A 22,596-nucleotide genomic window follows, 5' to 3' on the forward strand; every position below is an offset into this window, starting at 1 on the left:
AGCAGCAAAAACTCCCAGTGTGAACCTGGCCTTAGGCAGAAGTGACGGGCCGCAGATCCTTGGTACCTGTAACTTGGCAGCCTATGAGAACGGTTTGTGTGCTACGACGGAGAGGTCAAAACAAGCAAAATCCTGCCGCCGGTCCTGCACATGAGGAACGCTGAATATTTTGTTTGCCTTAATCCCAAAACAAAAAAACAAAACAGCAATACATTGTGAAAATATACAGGTGGGAAAACGCAGTTAGGAACCAAACAGACAGTTCTAGGATAATATAGGGAATTTATTAATACAGCTTTATTCAGACGCTCCCAGACCCAAGAGAGATATTTGCGAGTGGCGGACTTGCCACCATTTTGCCTTCCACCTCATGGTGAGATGAGCAGAGTTTATTTTTGAGGGATTCAGTGTTGTAGATGTCCAACAACCACCCGCAATCGATTTATACTGGATTTCTATCGATCCCTGTGGCCTTCATAACGGAGCAGGTTTTCAGGCCACGCGGCCGGAGGGCTGAAGGCCACCAGTATGGAGACCCTACCCTGCGTCTTCTGTAGAGTATGGAATATAGTGTAGGAGCACAGCGGAGATTCACGTTATGTCAGGTCTAAAAACTGAAGACTTCGTGCTTGTAGAAAGCTCATAGCATGGAGCTTGGCCTAATCAAGCGCTGATATACGACCCCAGTATACATAATAGGGTCACAGCAAACCTGATAGTCCAGGATATCCTTTATTAGAGCATTCATTACAAAGAATAAAGTCCTAATAATGAAGCATTTCTGAGATAAAAATACCATATTCATCAATTGGAATTGTAGTGTTCCTCAGAGCGGGACTCCTAATACTTCACCTACTAAAACGGTTGTAGCGTAACCTGAGGGGAATTTTCCAGCGAGGGCAACCTATGCTTGTAAGACACATTAGGTCATAAGGATATCAGAAAAGACCCCCGATCAGCACCCCCCACCGTCACCCCCATCAGTGGTTCTCACACAGGATATCTTGGCATCGGTGGCATTACGTGGTCACCTACTCTACCACACTGTGCCCGCCATGTCTGCTGCCAGCTGATCACAAAGGGAGGACTTAGTAGTCAGATGCTTCCATAATCAATTCTCTTGCTATTAGTAATTGGACCCAAGTAAAAAAAAAAAAAGATTTTTGGTGTTTTCTGATTAAAGGGAATCTGTCAGCAGGTGTTTGATGTCCAATCTGAGAGCAGCATAATGTAGAAGCAGAGACCCTGATTACAACAATGTGTCACTTACTTTTGCTGTTTCAATACAATCAATGTTTAACAGCAGGTGATTATCACTATAGGACAACTGTCCTCGTGCCTCCTAGTCCAACCCTGCCTCCACCCCTGATTAGTAGCTCTCTGTAAGCTTTGGTGTGGGCAGGATTATACACAGCAGATGGAATCAAGGCTTCTGTCCCTACCTCATAATGATGTTAGAATACGGAGCAAAACCCTGCTGACAGATTCCCTTTAAAAAAGTCTGATACTTCTTCCAGTCCTATGAGATGATGCTCCCCACTATGAATGCACCAAGCAACACAGTCGTCCAGGTCTTTTGTGGATCAAAGTATTCTGGATTGTTATAATCTCTGGATTTGCTACTGAGGAGTGAAACAAGGGGAGAATAGAACAAAAATAATATTACAAAGGCTGAGGCTTGGGGCGACCATGGGTATTTAGCCAGGGGTACACTAGACATTTGTATGGGAAAAGCCAGTGTCCTGAAACCCTATACGACATTTATAGGGTCTTCTCCATTACCACAGGACATACAGATCAGTCACACCCTGGGTTATATACAGCGTTAAACATCTGATCCTATAGGAACAATAAACATGGAACTAGATTAGCAGATACAGGAAGGTGGACACGGACTACATACTAGTGCAGAACAGCTTGCATTCTGCAGATGGGCTTACTGGAAAGCCATGGTAGTGTTACCCATCCCCCGTGGCAATATTTATATAGTGGTAATTACGTAGATCCTATACGTATGTACAGTGATGAAATTAGTGTCCGCGGACCATCACGGCAAGTTCTTGGAATGTAAGCTTTTTATAACCATCGGAGCTCGTTCTCCTTCTTCAGACATCGATGTGTATCCCGTGCTTCTTGGTCATCATTTCTCTGGTCCCAGTCAGGTACATGATAAGGGAGCAGAGATTGGGAAGGGAGGCAGTGATGGCCACATAAAGCCAATATGGAAGTGGACCAGTCTTCCCAAATGGACACAGCCAAAGCCCATGTCGAATTCCATCGCGGACGTGGTGGGAAGTCCAAGATATGAACAACATCCAAGGCAAGAAACACCAAGAGTCCTTCAACCTCAGGAGCTGCATAAGGAACTTCAGGGCCAGGGACAGAATAGGGATCAATGTTGAACAGTGAAGAGGAGGACGGTGGGGGAGGTGGAGAGCCGCCTACGGACAGAAAGAAAGAACATGAGAAACTAAAAGTTGGAACCTAAAAAAACAGGGTCATATAAAAGTTATTTATAATTGTAGTGTACCAGATAACTACACAATTTAGGTAAAAGCCAAACATGTCATTCATGTCAGCCAAGCCCCATGGTTTTAGCAGGAATGTCTGTCCATTTAGGCGCATATGGAGGCCTCCGGATTCTATTCCATTAGATGATGTTGGAGGAATAGAATGGTCGGAAACTTTTATATCAAACACCAGATACTCTTTTTCCTTCCTGGAGAGAAGCTGCCACTAGAGGTTCCAGGTACAGAACACATGCACGCTCCGCCAATTGGTTGGTTAGATAGCTATAGACCAAATGTTTAGTTGACAGCTACTGGCTGTGGATGGACAGGTTGGGTTGTCCGGGGAGAGTTTTCGTTTTCTTATTTAAATGCATGCATTTAGGGCTTGAAATCTTTTTTTGCAATTGAGTTTCCTTAAATTTTTTTGCACCATTTACATGCTATTGGCTCTGTGTTGGACTGCCTATTGCTAGCCGCTAGAATGAGTTTGCTAAGAATCCATCACTGAGCTCCTTCTGATAGTCTGACAGGGGAGTTGTAACGGTTCTGTCCTTTCTGAGCTCCTCTCAGCTGATTTATGACCACAGATCACATCAAAGTTGAATGTGCAAGAAAACAATAAGCATGTAAAAGCCAAAAAAGTGCAAACTGTGTAATAAAACAAATGATTTTTAGCCAAAATACATGGACCATTGTCCCAAAAAGGTGGACAACCCTACTCAGTTTTCCATATCACACTCACACATGTGGACATAAAAGAGTAAAAGGTGAAGATGAATCCATATTGTCTTCTCATCTCTGAAGAGAAGGTCTATTGGTCACTACGTTAAAGTCAGCAGCAGATCCCCAGGTGGCCATAAACACAAGATTTCTTCATTTTCATGGGAAATAAGCAATGACAGCTGGGATCCCCCATTTCCTGCAGAGAAGTACGGAGAACCCCACCATGCGTGCGTGGGAACGTGGGGGGGATGGGAGTTATAGTGGTTGTCTGAGAAAACACTGGCGCGACATCTGTCAGATACACATGCTCAGTTGAATTCTCAATAGTTCTGCGATACCATACATTTTAGGCAGCTGCTTATCTACTGTGAGAACATAGGGATAGGAATTTTTGAAATCCAACCTGCTGGATCCCAATCGTCCACCTCGATATCCAAAATCTAGGAATAATCAGCAGACCGCAGTACTAGATGGTCGTCCAATCTCATCAAAATTGTTGGTTGAGGCCAAGTTTAGTGCATATGGCCACCCTAACTCCCCATATGGAAGAAGTCATTTGAAAGGTGGAGATGAGAAAACCGTTCAAATCTCTCAATTTCATTTCTTTTTTTAAATTGTTTAGTTTCCTCTTCACTTCCCATATCTCCACCAATCATCTGATACGTGTGATCCCCTGATAATGTGCAAAGTTCTGTTCCAGCGTCGCCAGTGATATGGTGAACAACTGATGCTGGGCAACTATACCATTTGCTTTAACCTACTGGAGCATCTTTGCTACTATTGAACACACCTCCTTCCCTCCACTTTTGATCCCTAGATGAAGTGAGGATGAAACGTGCATTGGTGTCTGAAGTGGAGGCGGATGTGGCGACACATTCTATTATTAAATTTAGGGTATGACTGATTACAATTCATCTTTAGCTCTTCACTATTATTTTACTTTTGTGCCTTACATTTCACAAAATCTCTATATATCCAACTCATAGAATTGCATTTTAATCTGTGCCTTGTGAAACAGTGACCGGTGTTGTGAATGTCCGGTATGTGTCGCAGAGGAGGAGGTCCTCTACGCTGTAAGCCTGAAATGTTGCTCTGGGACCTGTAGTTCCATGACCTTTGTTTAGCTTGTAAGGGGCTTGGCAGGACTGGCCAACGCCACCTACCTTCCATCAAGGGGTGTGTCTCAGGCGATATAATGACACTGTGGTGTGGTCACATGGTCTCTGTGTTGGAAGGTCCTGCGAGAGGACTGGATTCCTTAATAGCACATGGTGAGACCATGTATCTGCAGACCCTGTGTCGGCTAACTGTGTTGGGGAAGCTACCGATCTAAGGGTCTGGAACTGTCGGGTGGTACTTTGCTGAACAAGTCATTGTACGGGACAGTGATCCTAGTAAGGCAGCATCCCTGGAAGCCAGGACTGAAAAGGAGTCAGCGTGTGGAGCAGAGCTCCTGGAAGGTAACCTCAGACAAGGGGGTTGGAAGAAATGGCAGAGAGGTTTATCTGCTACATGAACAAACTGGTCATGACATGTTCGGGGATGTAATGAAATGGACTTTACGTTATGTGGTTTATGCTGAGTAAATAAACCAAATAGACTGTGTTTTGTGAGAAACCGTTCCTGTGTGCCTTAATCCCGTTGCCAAGCGAGTGTCCCCCAACACACTCAGGGAGCGCTATCTCACAGCCTATACATGTTATCACTCCTTCGTAATATTCTGCCATCTTGTGGCTACCCTTTGTATTTCTTTCTTAATTTTATTAATTTGTGTCTCCCACCGGCCTCCCCTTGCCTTCATTGTTTTTACTATTAACTTGTAAATTTTATGTATCTTGTGTATCAATAAAATATTTATTGTGTGTATAATTAATATACACACACATACACACACACACACACACACACGTGTATGATTTCTGATTAAATCGGAGTAACAACATATGATAATTTAAACCCTACAAGCCTCATTACATCGATCAATCACAGCACATTTTTTCTTAATATTCTTCCGCTTTAGTGCAGATGTAATTTTGCCATTTTCCTGCCCTTTTTTCGTGTTCTGGGCTTTCCCTAATACACATTTGCTCGTCGCGGTTTACAGGCTTTGCGGTGGCACATTTGGACCTTCGTAGGGAGCGTCCGAGATGCCGGCCAGGCACTACGCCTTTTCCAGTCTGGTGCGGCACATAATCCATCTGATGTCGGAGCACATGAAGCACAATGGTGGCCTGTGTGACATTTCCACATCACCAGACACTTTCCAGATTAAATATTTATGACTACACAGAAGAGAACACACATTTCTCCGACGTGACTACTGCACCGAAATTAATCCGCTATCCGTCCTGCCGGCTGCACATACGGTTTTCCTCCTGGAACTTTTCCTCTGTCTCTATGGAAACCACCCACGTGAGGCATCAATGGGCTGCGCGGTCTCATCCGGGTACAAATGCTAGCATTTAACCCCGTCTCCGCCTGACCCGGTGACTGGCAGGTCTGCATCGCCCGCTCACTGACAATCTGCCATCACTACATTTGTTATAAGCGCAGAACGCTGGCAATTTCCTGCCATGTTCCCTGCTGACTGCACGGGAAATATTCGTTTTCTCATCGGCTCGCTGCTGCCTGCGGCCCAGTATATGATTAAACATATAGATTTATACAGAAGCCAGCGCAGGCGACGTCAGCTGTCAGATTTCCAGCAAATCTGTCCTGTCACACAAAGCCTGTAGAAAATCATGGTCTTGCTGCCTTCAAAAGTAAAACTTCTTTTGGTGCACACACCAGTCTAATTTGTCCAGAGACCGTCCAGATACTCATATTTTGTAACTTTTCATCCACTTTTTTTTTTTTTTCTATTTTAGTTGGTGGCTCCTCTCCTTTATCATTCTGTCAGCATTATGAGCGCTGGAACTTGCTCTCCCTCATTTCTCGGCATTCTTTGCACCTGCCATTGTCTTGCCTGCCCTGAGCTGACATCCTGAATCTCTTATGCCTCTGTGCAGTTCGGCAGACAGGAGAGCAGGAGCAGAGAGTCAAAGAACCGTCACCTCTTCCTTTAGAGCAGCTCGCTCCAGTCCTCATGGCCACACAGCAGATCATGTTTTCAGGATTTCATTAGCACTGCAGAGAACCTGTGACAATTTCTGATGCCTCGAGAGTAGGGGTGGGCAATTCATTTTCCCTAGGGACCAAGGGAGAGACCGCAACAGTTGTGGAGGCCGAAGCAATAGGCTGACACTAATTCTGATCAATGTTAATGTTACCGTAGTAATAAGAATCATTTCACGAAACAATCACTGACCTCAGGGAGACCAGTCAAAGAAAACACTGCGGCAGCCGGCAAAGGCGCTCAATCAGTGAAATCCTAGGTGCATTGCTCCCTGGGAAATACGAATATGCAAATAAAGTCCGTGGAGCCTCATTTAAGAGTCTCAAACACATATTCGTATTTCCCAGGGAGCAATGCACCTAGGATTTCACCGATTGAGCGCCTTTGCCGGCTGCCGCAGTGTTTTCTTTGACTGGTCTCCCTGAGGTCAGTGATTGTTTTGTGTTGTTGGTCTACTAGGGATTGCTCCCACCTAGCCAGAATCCTACTCCACACTGATGAGGGGCAACACCCCAAAACAGCTGTCTGTGGATGGATACCTGGCCTTGGTATTTCCCTTGTTATATCTGTAAACTCGTAAAGAGCTGGATATTGACTTAAAGGGCCACTTAATATGGTGGTAATGGTGGTTTCTGAAAGGAGCCACTCCTTGGCTGGGTCCTTCCCTGGAGGAAGATCTGGCTAGTCCCGTGTTTGAGACTCTTAAATGAGGCTCCACGGACTTTATTTGCAAATTAGAATTATTTGATATTACTAATTGTATCACTTAATTTTGAGCAAAATAAAGTATGCTGACATCCTCTCTATACAGTATGAGCTCCCACACAGTCCCCTATATACCGTAAAGACCCCCACAGAGCCCCCTATATATCATAAGGGCCACCACAGAGCCCCATATATACTGTAAGGGCCTCACATAGCTTCCCAATACACAGATTGAGCCCCCATAGCCTCCTATATACCATAAGGGCCCCCTATATACTGTAAGGGCCTCACATAGCTTCCCAATATACAGTATGAGCCCCCACAGCCTCCTGTATACAGCATGAGTCCCCCATAGCCTCCTATATACATACAAACATCCAAAACACATGAGAAAAAACAAAACAAAAGACAAACACCACATGCTCGCTCCCGTTCCCCCGAAGCTCTGCCTCTGCTCCTGTCTCCGATGCACAGACACTCCACAATGCACAGCTGATGCGATGACATGAAGTCATCATGTCAGCTGTCTTACACACTGATGGGTGGAAGAAGAGGCCTGCAGCCCCTCGTCCAATGTATTCACTGTTGTCTGCATCAGATGCAAAGATCCATCTCCAACAAAGACCGGCCCACGCTGCCCGTAGAGGGACAGCGAATGGCCGGCCCACGCTGCCCGTAGAGGGACAGCCAATGGCCGGCCCACGCTGCCCGTAGAGGGACAGCCAATGGCCGGCCCACGCTGCCCGTAGAGGGACAGCCAATGGCCGGCCCACGCTGCCCGTAGAGGGACAGCCAATGGCCGGCCCACGCTGCCCGTAGAGGGACAGCCAATGGCCGGCCCACGCTGCCCGTAGAGGGACAGCCAATGGCCGGCCCACGCTGCCCATAGAGGGACAGCCAATGGCCGGCCCACGCTGCCCGTAGAGGGACAAAGGACGACCCACACTCCCTGTTGAGAGACAAATGCCGGCCTACACTCCCACTTCCTGCAATTCATTGCAGTTTCTCTGCTGCTACAGATGGATTAAACTTGACAACAGGCAGTGGACAGCAAGTTATACAGAAGGGAGATACTAGTATCCAAAACTTTGGAGTGATTTTTCAGGGATAAGATAACATTATTTTAGAAATTATGTGAGTCTAGAATCTTCAAATCACTTTATTAAATTATATTTTCAAGTTTTATTTTGTGCTCCTCTCTACCTATAAATTGAGAGAATATTTGCTTGTTGAACAGTGTAGCTTGGTTAATGGTACAGCCCCATAGTCTCCCAAGGTCCACCATCAGAGGACGCAGGACTCCTATGGCTGGATGTCAGCCAGTGGATTCTAGTGATTGCCACATGATAAGCAGCAGCGCTGCTGGAGCGCCACTCATCTCCCTCCAAACCCTGGCAATAATGGATTGCGCATGTTTAGGAGATAGAGAGCGTTGTGGGAAATATACTGTTCAGCAGACAGCCGCCTCATTGGCCATAAACCTGCGACAAATTGCTTAAGAAATAAATCTGTTCTTTAAGGCTATGTGCCTACGTAAGCAGAATTTTCCCGAGAAAGACCGGACACCTCCTCAGGAAATCCGCATTTTTTTTCGCGCAATTTTTTTGCGGATTTTTTGTTTTTTTTTCCGGAATTTCCTAATACAATGAACATAGTGGGAAATCTGCAGATTTTCTGCAAAATTAATGAACATGCTGCGTTTTTTTCCATGATGCGTTCTTCTTGCGGAAAAAAAACACATCATGTGCACAAAAATTGCGGAATTCATTCTAATAATAAGATGCTTAATGCATGCGTTTAAGCGTTTTTGCAGGGGAAAAACGCTAAAAAAAATGTGAAAAAAAAAAACCACGAAAAATCCTGAACGTGTGAACACAGCCTAAAGGTCTGGTTATGGCTTTTTTTTCTGTTTTTTTTTTCTCATTCTTAGCTACAGAAAATGATATATAAATGTACGATATGTAATAATTTAAAAAAAAAAAAAAAAAACGCTACCAAAAGCAGTAAAAGAATTAGATGAAAAACAGTTGAAACTCACAGCATTTTTTTTTTTTTTTTTTTTTACAAGTAATAGACATAGAAATGATGACTAATACTCAATACTCCCATTTTCCATGACTTTAACAAGGTGAAATAAACTCTCAGCACAAAAGGTTGTTCAGCGAGAAAATCAATGTATCACAGCTCTGGAGCGGAGATTCACTGCCGGCGGCACTTTTATTACAAACGGCGTCCCGGTGGAATCGGAGGTAAACAGCCTCCATTATACGGCTGCATTACAGGATGGTTACCGGAGAAATAATAGCGCCAACAACATCGCTCACATAATAATGGGGGGAAGGTGCAATATCTGAGAAAATCGGCAACAAGTCCTTGTACGGCCGGTATAGAATAGATGATTGTTACCGATGTATCTGGGAATATACTGCTATATATCTGTGGGAAACGGGCAATAACCCGCTGGTCTCCCCTAACACGGCAGCCGGTATTCATAGAGATTGCGGGTAATGGTTTTCTATTGGGAAGTTCTTGTATTTCAGCAATTCTTCACGGTGCTCCTCTTACATGTTCACCAGCAGGAAAGGTATAGGTTATAAGTAGAGCAGTCATGGGAAAATACAATTCCCCATGGCTGCCCTTCCTGGCACTGACAGCAGAATACACTTACAGTTTATGACACTTGTACTTTAGGAAAGGGGCAGAGGGTTTGTTGGGAGGAGTTGAGGGTCAACCAATAGATCAGACTCCATTTCACTATTCACAGACATTGTGCGCCATATGGTTGTACAGACGTCTCCTTCATAGGACTTAAATCAGTCCCGTGTTTTAAGGCCGGTTTCAATAGTCCGACATTCACAATCAGTGTACAGACCATGATGTCCGGACCAGCATCAGGGTCTTCTGACCTGAACTCAATAGTCTCATATATGGCTGCTAGGTTAGGAGAATCACGCCCGTCCGTTCCCCAGGCCGGTTGCACATGTCCAATATTCAGGGTCAGAGTATAGACCATGATGTCCAGATCAGCAGTGGGGTCTTTTGACCTGAACTCAATAGTCTCATAATGTATATGGCTGCTAGGTTAGGAGAACCACACTGGCCTTTTTCCAGGCTGGATTCACTTGACTGACATTCACAATCAGAATACACCACATGATGTCCGGATCAGAAGTGGGGTGTCCTGACCCAAACTCAAAAGTTTTAAGTAGCAAATATAAAGTATATAGCTGTGCGGCTGTTGAGTTCCAGTTAGGAGACCAAAGGCCGGTCCGGACATTATAGACTGTTCTCTAGACTGGTTTCACACGTCCGACAGTCACGATCAGTGTACAGACTGCAATGTCCGAACCAGCAAAGGGTCTCCAGACACAAACTCAAGAGCCTTATAAGTGTGTGGACATCTAAAGCCGGGGTCAGACTTGCAAGAAATTTAGACGAGTCTCGCACGTCAATACCCGACACTTGCCGCCGGCATTGGACTGGAGCGCTCAACTGCATAGAAATGCATTGCAGCTGAACGCTCCGATCCGAGTGCCGGAGGCAGTGCCGAGTATTGACGTGCGAGACTCATCCAAGTTTCTCACAAGTCTGACCCCGGCCTAAGTCTGTACTCTGATTGCAAATGTCAGAGATGTGAAACTGGTCGTGCAATTAGGAAAAATAAGGCCAAAAGGAACAGAATAGGCAATTGCAACATAAAGATGTGAGTACACCTAGAAATGGTGTACTATCAGGCCCAGCTCCAGGTTTTCGTAGGTCCCGGGCGAAAGAATCTCAGTGGGTCTCTAACACATACTATGATTTCTGATGCACAGATAAGACTTATCATTTTAGACTAGACAGCATATAATGCTCCATACAGTAGAATGGGGCCCCATATAATGCCCCATACAACATTTATCAAAAAAAAGAAAAATTGAAATACTCACTCACCTCTCCGCAGGTCCTGTCTCCTCAGCGTCTTCTGACTTTCTGCACTGCTTGTCAGAATTCGCGTTGTAAGGACCTCTGCACCGAGACGTCAGAGTCAGAAGACGACGACAGTGAAGACACTAGAACTGCGGGGATTGGGGAAAGGTGAGTTTTTAAGGAGGATCCAGGTGCCAGTGCACCGGGGCTCACTTACGGGCCCTATAGCATGCCGGTGTCCCCGACGCCAAGTGAGCCGTCCGGTTGTGCTGCGTGGTGACGCCAGCTCTGTGTCCTATGTAGCATCTATCTCAGCCAGGCTTCAAAAAAGCTCATGCTAACAACTTAGACCAAACTCGCCCATTCAAGTGAAGAATACATCTGCAGAAGAAACAGTCGCCAGAGTTCCCCCATAGTGGACCAAAAACAGATGAAAATCAGATCCAGCACACTGATGTAATGAAGGGTTTAGTCAACATACCCGACACACAGAATATATGCCCTTTCCCTTGTAATATTGCTTTAATGCCACCAGCGAAGCAAGATGGAAACTAAATACTCTGCAATCAATTAGGAAAGTAATTAGCAGCAGCCAAATTGGCAACGTGTCTATGTGTAAACCAGCGGAGCGTCCACCAACCGTATCCTACATTAATTTGGTGAGGACAATATTGTCCTCTGATGACCGACTGTCACTCTTTATCGCAGAGCTGCGAAACAGTGATGTGTGTGTCCACAAAAACCCCTCCGTTAGCAGACTGGTCTGATCTATGGTCACGTGGTCCAGAATTATCGATGCGAAGCAGGAACCCGGAGAAGACAGTGATCAGTAAGTATTCTAACCCATATACAATACACTACATAAGCATTCAACAGGGACAGGGACGGCGTCCCACCCGGGCATGTGCCGGGGCCCTAGATGATCAGGGGGGCCCACTCAGCTTCAGGGGGATATTGGCACACTATGAGGCCCGTGAGTCGGGCAAGCCCGATACCAGTGCTTGCCCTGAGCCCTGGCACTGCCCCCCCCTCAAATACTCTCCTCGTTTCCTGAAGCTCCAATGTCTTCAGTGTCGCCGTCTTCTGACTCTGTGACGTTTCCATGCAGAGGTCACTACAGCGCGCCCTCTGCTGAGCAGTGCAGAGTCATAGAATCATAGAATAGTAGAGTTGGAAGGGACCTCCTGGGCCATCTGGTCCAACCCCCTGCTCAAAGCAGGATTCGCTAAATCATCCCAGTCAGATGTCTGTCCAGCCTCTGTTTAAAGACTTCCATTGAAGGAGAACTCACCACTTCTTGTGGCAGTTTGTTCCACTCATTGATCACTCTAACTGTCAAAAAGTTTTTTCTAATATCTAATCTGTGTCTCCTCCCTGTGTCAGAAGACACTGAGGGCACTGGACCTGTGGAGAGGTGAGTATTCGATTTTTTCCTCTCCCCATGTATGGAGCATTATGTGGTGTCCACTATACTGTATGGTGGACTAGGTTGTGGCCACTATACTGTATGGTGGACTATGGGAAACTGCTGGGGAAATCAGACATGGAAAAAGACTTAGGCATCTTAGTCAATAAGAAGCTAAATTGGAGTGCCCAGTGTCAGACAGCTACCACCAAAGCAAATAGGGTCATGGGACGCATTAGAAGAGGTCTGGGGACACGAGATGAAAACATAATTCTCCCTCTGTACAAATCACTCGTCAGACCACACTTGGAGTATTGTGTGCAATTTTGGATGCCGGTGCTCAAGAAAGACATTACTGAACTTGAAAGGGTTCAAAGGCGGGCTACTAAAATGATAAATGGAGTTGGTTCACTACAATACCCAGAAAAGTTATCAAAATTAGGTCTATTTACTCTAGAAAAGAGAAGACTTAGGGGAGACCTAATATATATGTACAAGTATATCAGAGGGCAATATAGAGATCTCTCCAATGAACTGTTTGTACCAAGGACTGTGACAAGAACAAGGGGGCATTCTCTTCGTTTGGAGGAAAGAACATTTCTGCACCAGCATAGAAGAGGGTTCTTCACGGTAAGAGCAGTGAGGCTCTGGAATTCTCTTCCTGAGGAAGTGGTGATGGCCAACTCACGGAATGAATTTAAGAAAGGAATGGATGCTTTTCTTGTAACAGTATAGAAGGTTACGAATAACAGAACATTATAGGTAGATTGTTGACCCAGCTTAGGGGAAGGAACTTTTTTCCCTATGGAGGAAATTGGCTTCTACTCTGTGGGTTTTTTGCCTTCCCCAGGATCAACAATGCAGAACAGCTGCACTAAAAATAGGCTGAACTAGATGGACATAAGGCCTTCCTTCAGCCTTCAAAACTATGTAACTAGGTGGTGCCCACTATACTGTATGGTGCACTACGTGGTGCCCACTATACTGTATGATGGACTACGTACATCGTTTCACTACAAAAGGGCCTGGACGTCTTTCTTGAAAAATAGGATATTACATACAGGTTATAGGCACTAGATTATGTGATGGGACATTGATCCAGGGAACCAATCTGATTGCCACATGGGGCGTCAAGAAGGAATTTTTCCACTCTAATATGGGGCAACTACCAAGTGCCTAATGGGTTTTTTTTTGCCTCTGTCAGGATTAACAAAAAAAACCCAACAACTTTCTCTAGCAATCCAGGCCACAAACTTCCCCTCCGTGACTTACATTATCAAAGGGGCTCTGTATATTGGCATCTGGCATTTCTTGCCCTGAAGCAGTAAGTGTGAACACAGCCTACATTAGAACTACCCGTACAAACAATGATACATCTTTTTCATAGTAAACTAATTTAAGATCATTATTTTAAACATTTTTTGATAATAAATAGTTTTAATTTTGCGTCCCCTTTATGTGTTTTGAGACACTACATCATTCTGCGAGCCGGGATGTCAAGGACGCCTGAAAGCCACATTCACAAGTAAAATTCCACAAGGCTTTTCTATCAAATATTCAGCAGTGATGAGGAGAGATGACCTATTTTTAATGACTGAACATTCAGGCTGAAAAAACCCAAAACCCTTAGCTGCGGCATCGCTGTGAGTACGCCATAGCTACACCACTTTCTAAAGAGTACACAGCGCCCCCTAGCTGCAGCACAAGGTGAATAGTGACCGGTCACCAGAAAGTGACTGATAAATCGTAAGCCAATGGGGGTACATGAGCTTTCTTCCTGACCATCGCAGTTCATGTGAAACCCCCATTCTGCTCCTTGAAGAGCCAAATATACTGCATTCGATAAACATCGGACTGTAAATTGTTGGTGCCCCTCCTGGTACCCACATTCCCATTCCAGCTACACCTCACACCTACTAATTTGACCCCAGTCTTCCATGTTTGCAGCCACGACATCACTGACCTGTAATGAGAAGGAACCAGCAAGGAAGAAGTGGTCCAAGTCAATGATACAGGCAAAGAACCCGGCCAGAATAACTTCACAGAAGTCGCTTCTCTTCCGGAGGCCGATGACGATGGCCCACGACCACATGCCGATCACACCGTGGGTCGTGTTGTCGGACAGGGCTCGGAGCCAATCATTTTGCTGGATGAACGCTGCTTGCTGCACTTTGTCTGCCAAAAAGCAGAAGATGCCCAAGCCTAGACTGGAGGCCACGGACGCGGTGCTGAATGTCTGGAGCAGGGCATCGGCCTTCTCCATCTCTGAAGCCATCGCGACTTACAAGGCACTGAAATTCCAGGGTACGACCAGCCCATCTCAACATGGATTCATTCTGCAAAACATGGGATGAGCAAACGTTCCAGATACAGTTACTGGTCCTCTCAAAATTAGAATTAATCCAGGTTTTGTTTTTGTTCTTCACACACACACACACACACACACACACACACACACACACACACACACACACACACACACACACACACACAGTACCAGGGACTCTCAACCACACTCTGGCATCCGGCTTCAAGCATCACCTAGAGACCTTCTCTTCATAGCTGGTTGCTAGACTGGATGCCAATGTGCCAAGTTGGTAGATATCACGAGCCACAAATCATGTGCCCGAGAGCTACATGTGGCCCCTGGACCCCTGCTCTATCGGGTAGTCAGTCACCTCGGCACAGGACCTCTTCCTCCGCATTTTGTCATATAACAAGGAAACTTTCCAAAAGGCATAGGGAAAAAAAATAAAAAGTGGTCTTCTGTAGAGTAAAATGTTTATATAGTAACAATCATGTGATTTCTTTTTCATAAACCAATAATACAGGAGAAAATAAGTAACTTTATAATATATGTTATCAGGGAATTCTGCTTCTTTCTCTGCCAGGACTGATCAGTCTCAAAATTCTCCATTCATGAGTAAAATTTGTCTTCTGTAAATACAGATTTTCCCATTAATGAGACAGGAGATGGTTGGTGCTCATGAGATTCTATGGAACTGTAGCTCTTTCTCTCTCCATAGAAATTTATAAGCACAAACTGTTATCTCCAGTCTCAGCAATGGACAAATCTGTCTTCACTGAAAACAGATTTTACCTCATAATTAAGAATTTTGATAATAACTGATCAATCTTCACAGAAAAAGAAGCAGATTTCTCTGATAAGATCTCACACAGCTGCTCGTTTTCATGTGTACTACTACTACTGATTTATAAGGTAAAATCAACAGTTCTCTTGTAAAGTCATCTGGATAATTACACTTGCAGCGTAATAAATAGACTTGTGCCGCCGGCGCCATCATATGCACTCTCCTCTATTTACTTACCTCATTAATTCCACCCAATTCCCGCACCACCATCTCCCGGTATTACTTACATATGACCAGGATGTCTGTTGCATCTTTAGGTCACAACCATCACTTGTGTTTTCATACACTGAAATTGGAGCAGCGTGCGCTATATTAATGAAGCAACTCCGTGTGGGGGAAATCATTTATAGTCTAAAGGGTTATTCCCAACTTTAAAAAGGTCCCTTGGACCGGTGATAAATAACTTGTGGAGCTGTGCAAGTCCGACCGCATGGAACTCTACTGATCCAGAGAATCCGGCTCTGAAATGCCACACTGGAATGGAAAGGCAGTAGTTCCTGGCCAGCACTCCATTCATTCCTTACGGCTCACAGTTCCTGGCCAGCACTCCATTCATTCCTTACGGCTCACAGTTCCTGGCCAGCACTCCATTAATTCCTTACAGCCCGCGAAACCCATCGGACCGGACCGCCCCCTCCAGTGAGTATAATCTAACGTTTTGATAGTCGAAAAAAGGGGTGACAGATTCCCTTTAAATAATTTAAAAAATGCGACGTGGGGACCCCTCTATTCTTCACAACCAGCCAATATAAAGCCAACAGCTGGAGGTTGCAGCCCGCAAGTGTCCGCTTTACTTGCGCTGATTAACAAAAATAGAGGGTAACCCACGCCGTTTGTTTTTATTTAGTTATTACATGGGCGCCAGCTGATGAATACTCTCATCAGCCTCGCCTGCTGTCGCTGATATCTGCGCCGATGTTTCTCGCACTCTCACACAGATGACAGTGCGCTCCACACCATGCGGCATCCAAAGTGATAGTGCACTCCATGCTGTGCGGCATCCAATGTGACAGTGTGCTCGCCGCCATGCGGCATCCAGAGAATCCGGGTCTAAAATGCCACACTGGAATGGAAAGGCAGTAGTTCCTGGCCAGCACTCCATTCATTCCTTACGGCTCACAGTTCCTCGCTAGCACTCCATTCATTCCTTACAGCCCACAGTTCCTCGCTAGCACTCCATTCATTCCTTACGGCTCGCAGGTTCCTGGCCAGCACTCCATTAATTTCTTACAGCCCATAGATCCTCGCCAGCACTCCATTCATTCCTTACATCCCACAGATCCTCGCCAGCACTCCATTCATTCCTTACGGCTCGCAGTTCCTGGCCAGCACTCCATTCATTCCTTACGTCCTGCAGTTCCTGGCCAGCACCCCATTCATTCCTTACGTCCCGCAGATCCTCGCCAGCACTCCATTCATTCCTTACGGCCCGCCGATTCTCGCCAGCACTCCATTCATTCCTTACGGCCCGCCGATTCTCGCCAGCACTCCATACATTCCTTACGTCCCGCAGTTCCTGGCCAGCACCCCATTCATTCCTTACGTCCCGCAGATCCTCGCAGCACTCCATTCATTCCTTACGGCTTGCCGATCCTCGCCACCACTCCATTCATTCCTTATGGTCCGCCGATCCTCGCCAGCACTCCATTCATTCCTTATGGTCCGCCGATCCTTGCCAGCACTCCATTCATTCCTTATGGTCCGCCGATCCTCGCCAGCACTCCATTCATTCCTTACGGCCCCCTGATCCTCGCCAGCACTCCATTCATTCCTTATGGCCCGCAGATCCTCACCAGCACTCCATTATGGTACTGCTGGAGATAGCTGTATACACGCCATGTGTGGCCACATTTTTATTCCAACAAGGCATTTTAGAACCCTGTTCTCAGGATCAGTTGGATTCCTCGTGGCCCGATCACCGATCCTCCTTTGATAACTTTTTAATTTTGGAAACAATTTAATGGTGCAAACTGCTGGCCCATCTATGTCAGGTGGTCAGAGCACATTATAAAGGGGCTTTTCTAGCCAAAATCAAAAATCTGCGAAAATGGAATCAGATAAACTACACTTTTGTGTGTGAGAGCTGCAGAATTATTACAGAGAAAACTGCAGTAACGTAAGAGAACTACAGATTGTTTCCTAGTGAGGCAATAATCCTCCAAACGCACATCAAAGACGGATTCATGCATCCGGAGTTTACGAGGATGAGAAGTGCTGCCTGCCTGTGACCGGCGGTGACGTCATTGAGGTTACCGCCAGTCACCGGCAGAGCTTCTCACGCACTCTGCAGTGTGAACAGGCTGGAGTGGAGAGTGGTCGCATCACTGATATGGCTGCTCTCCAATCAGTCGTACCGTTGTGGGACAGATGTGGATAATCTTCTCGTCGGACATGTGAGTATAACTTTGCTTTTTTATTTTTAATTTTTTTCAATAAATGGGTAAGAGGGTGGGGAGTTACATTTCAAATAAAGAATTGTATTCAGGCTTTGTCTTTCTTACAATCTTACTCTGGGGTTAGTGATGGGGTAGCCTTATAGAAGCCTCTCCATTACTAACCTGTGGGCTGGATATCAGCGGCTTTAAAAAAGCTGACATCACCCCACAATTATTTCCCCACTTGCACCCGCTACAGGGCAAGAGGGAAGTGCCAGGCAAAATGCCAGAATTGGCGCATCTAATAGACGCGTCATTTCTGGGGCGGCTGCGGGCTGCCATTTATATGCTGGGGGGGGCCAATATCCACGGCCCCTTCCCAGTCTGAGAAAACCAGGCCACAGCTTTCGGCTTTAGCTTCGTTGGTTGTCAAAAATGGGGGGGAGGGCACAGCATTTTTTGAATTATTATTTAAAGGGAGTCTGTCACCCTTTTTTTGCCCTATGAGCTGCCGGCATTGACATCATAGGCTTATCTACAGCATTCTGTAATGTAACCTGAAAGATAAGAAAAACACGTTAGATTATACTCACCGGAGGGGGCGGTCCGGTCCGACGCCTCCCATCTTCATACGATGCCGTCCTCTTCTTTCCTACCTATAGTAGCTCCGGCGCAGGGCAGAGCCACAACAGGAAGGGAAGAAGAGGACGGCATTGTATGAAGATGGGAGGCGTCGGACCGGACCGCCCCCTCCGGTGAGTATAATCTAACGTGTTGATAGTCGAAAAAAGGGGTGACAGATTCCCTTTAAATAATTTAAAAAATGACGTGGGGACCCCTCTATTCTTCACAACCAGCCAATATAAAGCCAACAGCTGGAGGTTGCAGCCCGCAAGTGTCCGCTTTACTTGCGCTGACTATCAAAAATAGAGGGTAACCCACGCCGTATGTTTTTATTTATTTATTACATGGGCGCCAGCTGATGAATACTCTCATCAGCCTCGCCTGCTCTCGCTGATATCTGCGCCGATGTTTCTCGCACTCTCACACAGATGACAGCGTGGGAAACAGCCCATGATCGGACTACCAAACCCAAACACTAACACGGCATCCAATGTGACAGTGCGCTCCACGCTGTGCGGCATCCAATGGGACAGTGTACTCCATGCTGTGCGGCATCCAATGTGACAGTGCGCTCGCCGCCATGCGGCATCCAATGTGACAGTGCGCTCGCCGCCATGCGGCATCCAATGTGACAGTGCGCTCGCCGCCATGCGGCATCCAATGTGACAGTGCGCTCGCCGCCATGCGGCATCCAATGTGACAGTGCGCTCGCCGCCGTGCACCATTTAATGTGAAAGTGCGCTCACCGCTGTGCGGCTTCCAATGTGACAGTGCGCTCGCCGCCATGCGGCATCCAATGTGACAGCACGCTCACCGCCGTGCACCATTTAATGTGAAAGTGCGCTCACCGCTGTGCGGCTTCCAATGTGACAGTGCGCTCGCCGCCATGCGGCATCCAATGTGACAGCGCGCTCGCCGCTGTGCACCATTTAATGTGACAGTTTCTTTCACCGCTGTGCGGCTTCCAATGTGACAGTTTCTTTCACCGCTGTGCGGCTTCCAATGTGACAGTGCGCTCACCGCTGTGCGGCTTCCAATGTGACAGTGCGCTCACCGCTGTGCGGCTTCCAATGTGACAGTGCGCTCACCGCTGTGCGGCTTCCAATGTGACAGTGCGCTCGCCGCCATGCGGCATCCAATGTGACAGCACGCTCACCGCCGTGCACCATTTAATGTGAAAGTGCGCTCACCGCTGTGCGGCTTCCAATGTGACAGTGCGCTCGCCGCCATGCGGCATCCAATGTGACAGCGCGCTCGCCGCTGTGCACCATTTAATGTGACAGTTTCTTTCACCGCTGTGCGGCTTCCAATGTGACAGTTTCTTTCACCGCTGTGCGGCTTCCAATGTGACAGTTTCTTTCACCGCTGTGCGGCTTCCAATGTGACAGTGCGCTCACCGCTGTGCGGCTTCCAATGTGACAGTGCGCTCACCGCTGTGCGGCTTCCAATGTGACAGTGCGCTCGCCGCCATGCGGCATCCAATGTGACAGCACGCTCACCGCCGTGCACCATTTAATGTGAAAGTGCGCTCACCGCTGTGCGGCTTCCAATGTGACAGTGCGCTCGCCGCCATGCGGCATCCAATGTGACAGCGCGCTCGCCGCTGTGCACCATTTAATGTGACAGTTTCTTTCACCGCTGTGCGGCTTCCAATGTGACAGTTTCTTTCACCGCTGTGCGGCTTCCAATGTGACAGTTTCTTTCACCGCTGTGCGGCTTCCAATGTGACAGTTTCTTTCACCGCTGTGCGGCTTCCAATGTGACAGTTTCTTTCACCGCTGTGCGGCTTCCAATGTGACAGTTTCTTTCACCGCTGTGCGGCTTCCAATGTGACAGTTTCTTTCACCGCTGTGCGGCTTCCAATGTGACAGTTTCTTTCACCGCTGTGCGGCTTCCAATGTGACAGTTTCTTTCACCGCTGTGCGGCTTCCAATGTGACAGTGCGCTCACCGCTGTGCGGCTTCCAATGTGACAGTGCGCTCACCGCTGTGCGGCTTCCAATGTGACAGTGCGCTCACCGCTGTGCGGCTTCCAATGTGACAGTGCGCTCACCGCTGTGCGGCTTCCAATGTGACAGTGCGCTCACCGCTGTGCGGCTTCCAATGTGACAGTGCGCTCACCGCTGTGCGGCTTCCAATGTGACAGTGCGCTCACCGCTGTGCGGCTTCCAATGTGACAGTGCGCTCACCGCTGTGCGGCTTCCAATGTGACAGTGCGCTCACCGCTGTGCGGCTTCCAATGTGACAGTGCGCTCACCGCTGTGCGGCTTCCAATGTGACAGTGCGCTCACCGCTGTGCGGCTTCCAATGTGACAGTGCGCTCACCGCTGTGCGGCTTCCAATGTGACAGTGCGCTCACCGCTGTGCGGCTTCCAATGTGACAGTGCGCTCACCGCTGTGCGGCTTCCAATGTGACAGTGCGCTCACCGCTGTGCGGCTTCCAATGTGACAGTGCGCTCACCGCTGTGCGGCTTCCAATGTGACAGTGCGCTCGCCGCCATGCAGCATCCAATGTGACAGCGCGCTCGCTGCCATGCACCATTTAATGTGACAGTGCGCTCCGCGCTGCGCAGCATCTCACATTATTTCCCAGCTCTTTCTGGCTTGGATCCCTTGACACTGGTAATGGAATTAGAGGCCCCAGGGACAGAGATCATTGGATGACTCCAGAGACCTGTGGCTCCCGTTTGTTTTCCAGCTCCCGGATAAGATTCTGAATACGGTTTGCTGGGAGTTGTAGTCCTACCACACTGCCTGTTTGCCGTTTCCTGAATAAAGACAATCATCTAATCATGGCGCAGTTGCTTCTTACCTCCTGTTCCCCTCCATAGGACAGCGCCCCCCACAGCCTGATGCAGCGGTTTCTGTGACCCCTGGTGATGAGCGGCCCCGGTGACGGCGATCAGCTCTGCAGGAAACGTCCGATCACTCTGCACCTGCTGCCCGGCTCTTCCGGGACTCGCTGCTGTAAACGCTGAGAGGATGGTCCGGCAAAGCAGGCAGTGATTGGCTGCCGCTAGAGCTGCCAGTCGTGTGATTGGCTAAGACGCACCAGTAACCAGCGCCCCGCCCATAACCCGGGCGTCACTGCAGAGCGGAGCTGTCAGTCGCAGTGATGCTGGTAGCACGGACACAGGTGAGTCCCGGAGGACTCGGGCGGGTGTGACTGTGACCTGTCAGCCGGGGCTGCGCTCCCCGAGCGGACAACTGACCATAGGAACGGAGCCGGATCCCACAATCACAGTCTATGTAGGTGTCGGGGTTGTTTCATGAGAAACGTCAGTGATGTCTTCATAGTTTGCCCATGAATGTCCATAGATGCGGGTCCCGGCCCCGGGGGGGATGTGTGACGGGTGCAGCAAGTGTATCAAACATCCGGCAACAGGTGGAGAGGATGGGTGCAATAAAGGTAAAAGCGGACTCCAAAAATGTCTGCAGAAAAGTGAGGTCCACAGTGGCGTCTCCCCACCAGCTCCGGGCTGTTCATGATGCTGCAGATTGGCCACTATATTTCATGTAGATTTGTTTTCAAGGACTTTTTTCACATGCGTTTCTAGCATTGTTTGATGTCCTGTTTTAGATGACACTGCAGTGCTGCAATGTAATGTGCTGTGCTGTAATATACTGTGCTGTAATACACTGTAGTGTGCTGTGCTGTAATATACTGTGCTGTAATACACTGTGCTGTAATATACTGTAGTGTGCTGTGCTGTACTGTGCTGTAATATACTGTAGTGTGCTGTACTATACTGTGCTGTAATACACTGTAGTGTGCTGTGCTGTAATATACTGTGCTGTAATACACTGTAGTGTGCTGTGCTGTAATATACTGTGCTGTAATACACTGTAGTGTGCTGTGCTGTAATATACTGTGCTGTAATACACTGTAGTGTGCTGTGCTGTAATATACTGTGCTGTAATACACTGTGCTGTAATATACTGTAGTGTGCTGTACTATACTGTGCTGTAATACACTGTAGTGTGCTGTAATATACTGTGCTGTAATACACTGTAGTGTGCTGTGCTGTAATACACTGTAGTGTGCTGTGCTGTGCTGTAATACACTGTAGTGTGCTGTA

At 47.3% G+C, this 22,596-nt stretch overlaps 1 protein-coding gene across 1 annotated transcript; it reads right to left on the reverse strand.

The window, feature by feature from the left end:
• Positions 1-262: 262 nt before the first annotated feature.
• Positions 263-21,482, reverse strand: TMEM267 (transmembrane protein 267). Its single transcript, XM_073584327.1, has 3 exons — positions 21,330-21,482; positions 14,331-14,703; positions 263-2,441 (listed from the first exon to the last, which is right to left on the reverse strand). The coding sequence occupies exons 2-3, from the start codon at positions 14,640-14,642 to the stop codon at positions 2,106-2,108; spliced, it is 648 nt and encodes a 215-aa protein (XP_073440428.1). The 5' UTR covers positions 14,643-14,703; positions 21,330-21,482; the 3' UTR covers positions 263-2,105.
• Between the last annotated feature and the right edge of the window lie 1,114 nt (positions 21,483-22,596).

The sequence above is a fragment of the Dendrobates tinctorius genome, unplaced genomic scaffold (genome assembly GCF_039654945.1).
Source record: "Dendrobates tinctorius isolate UK_male_01 unplaced genomic scaffold, ASM3965494v1 ptg000083l, whole genome shotgun sequence".
NCBI lineage: Eukaryota > Metazoa > Chordata > Amphibia > Anura > Dendrobatidae > Dendrobates > Dendrobates tinctorius.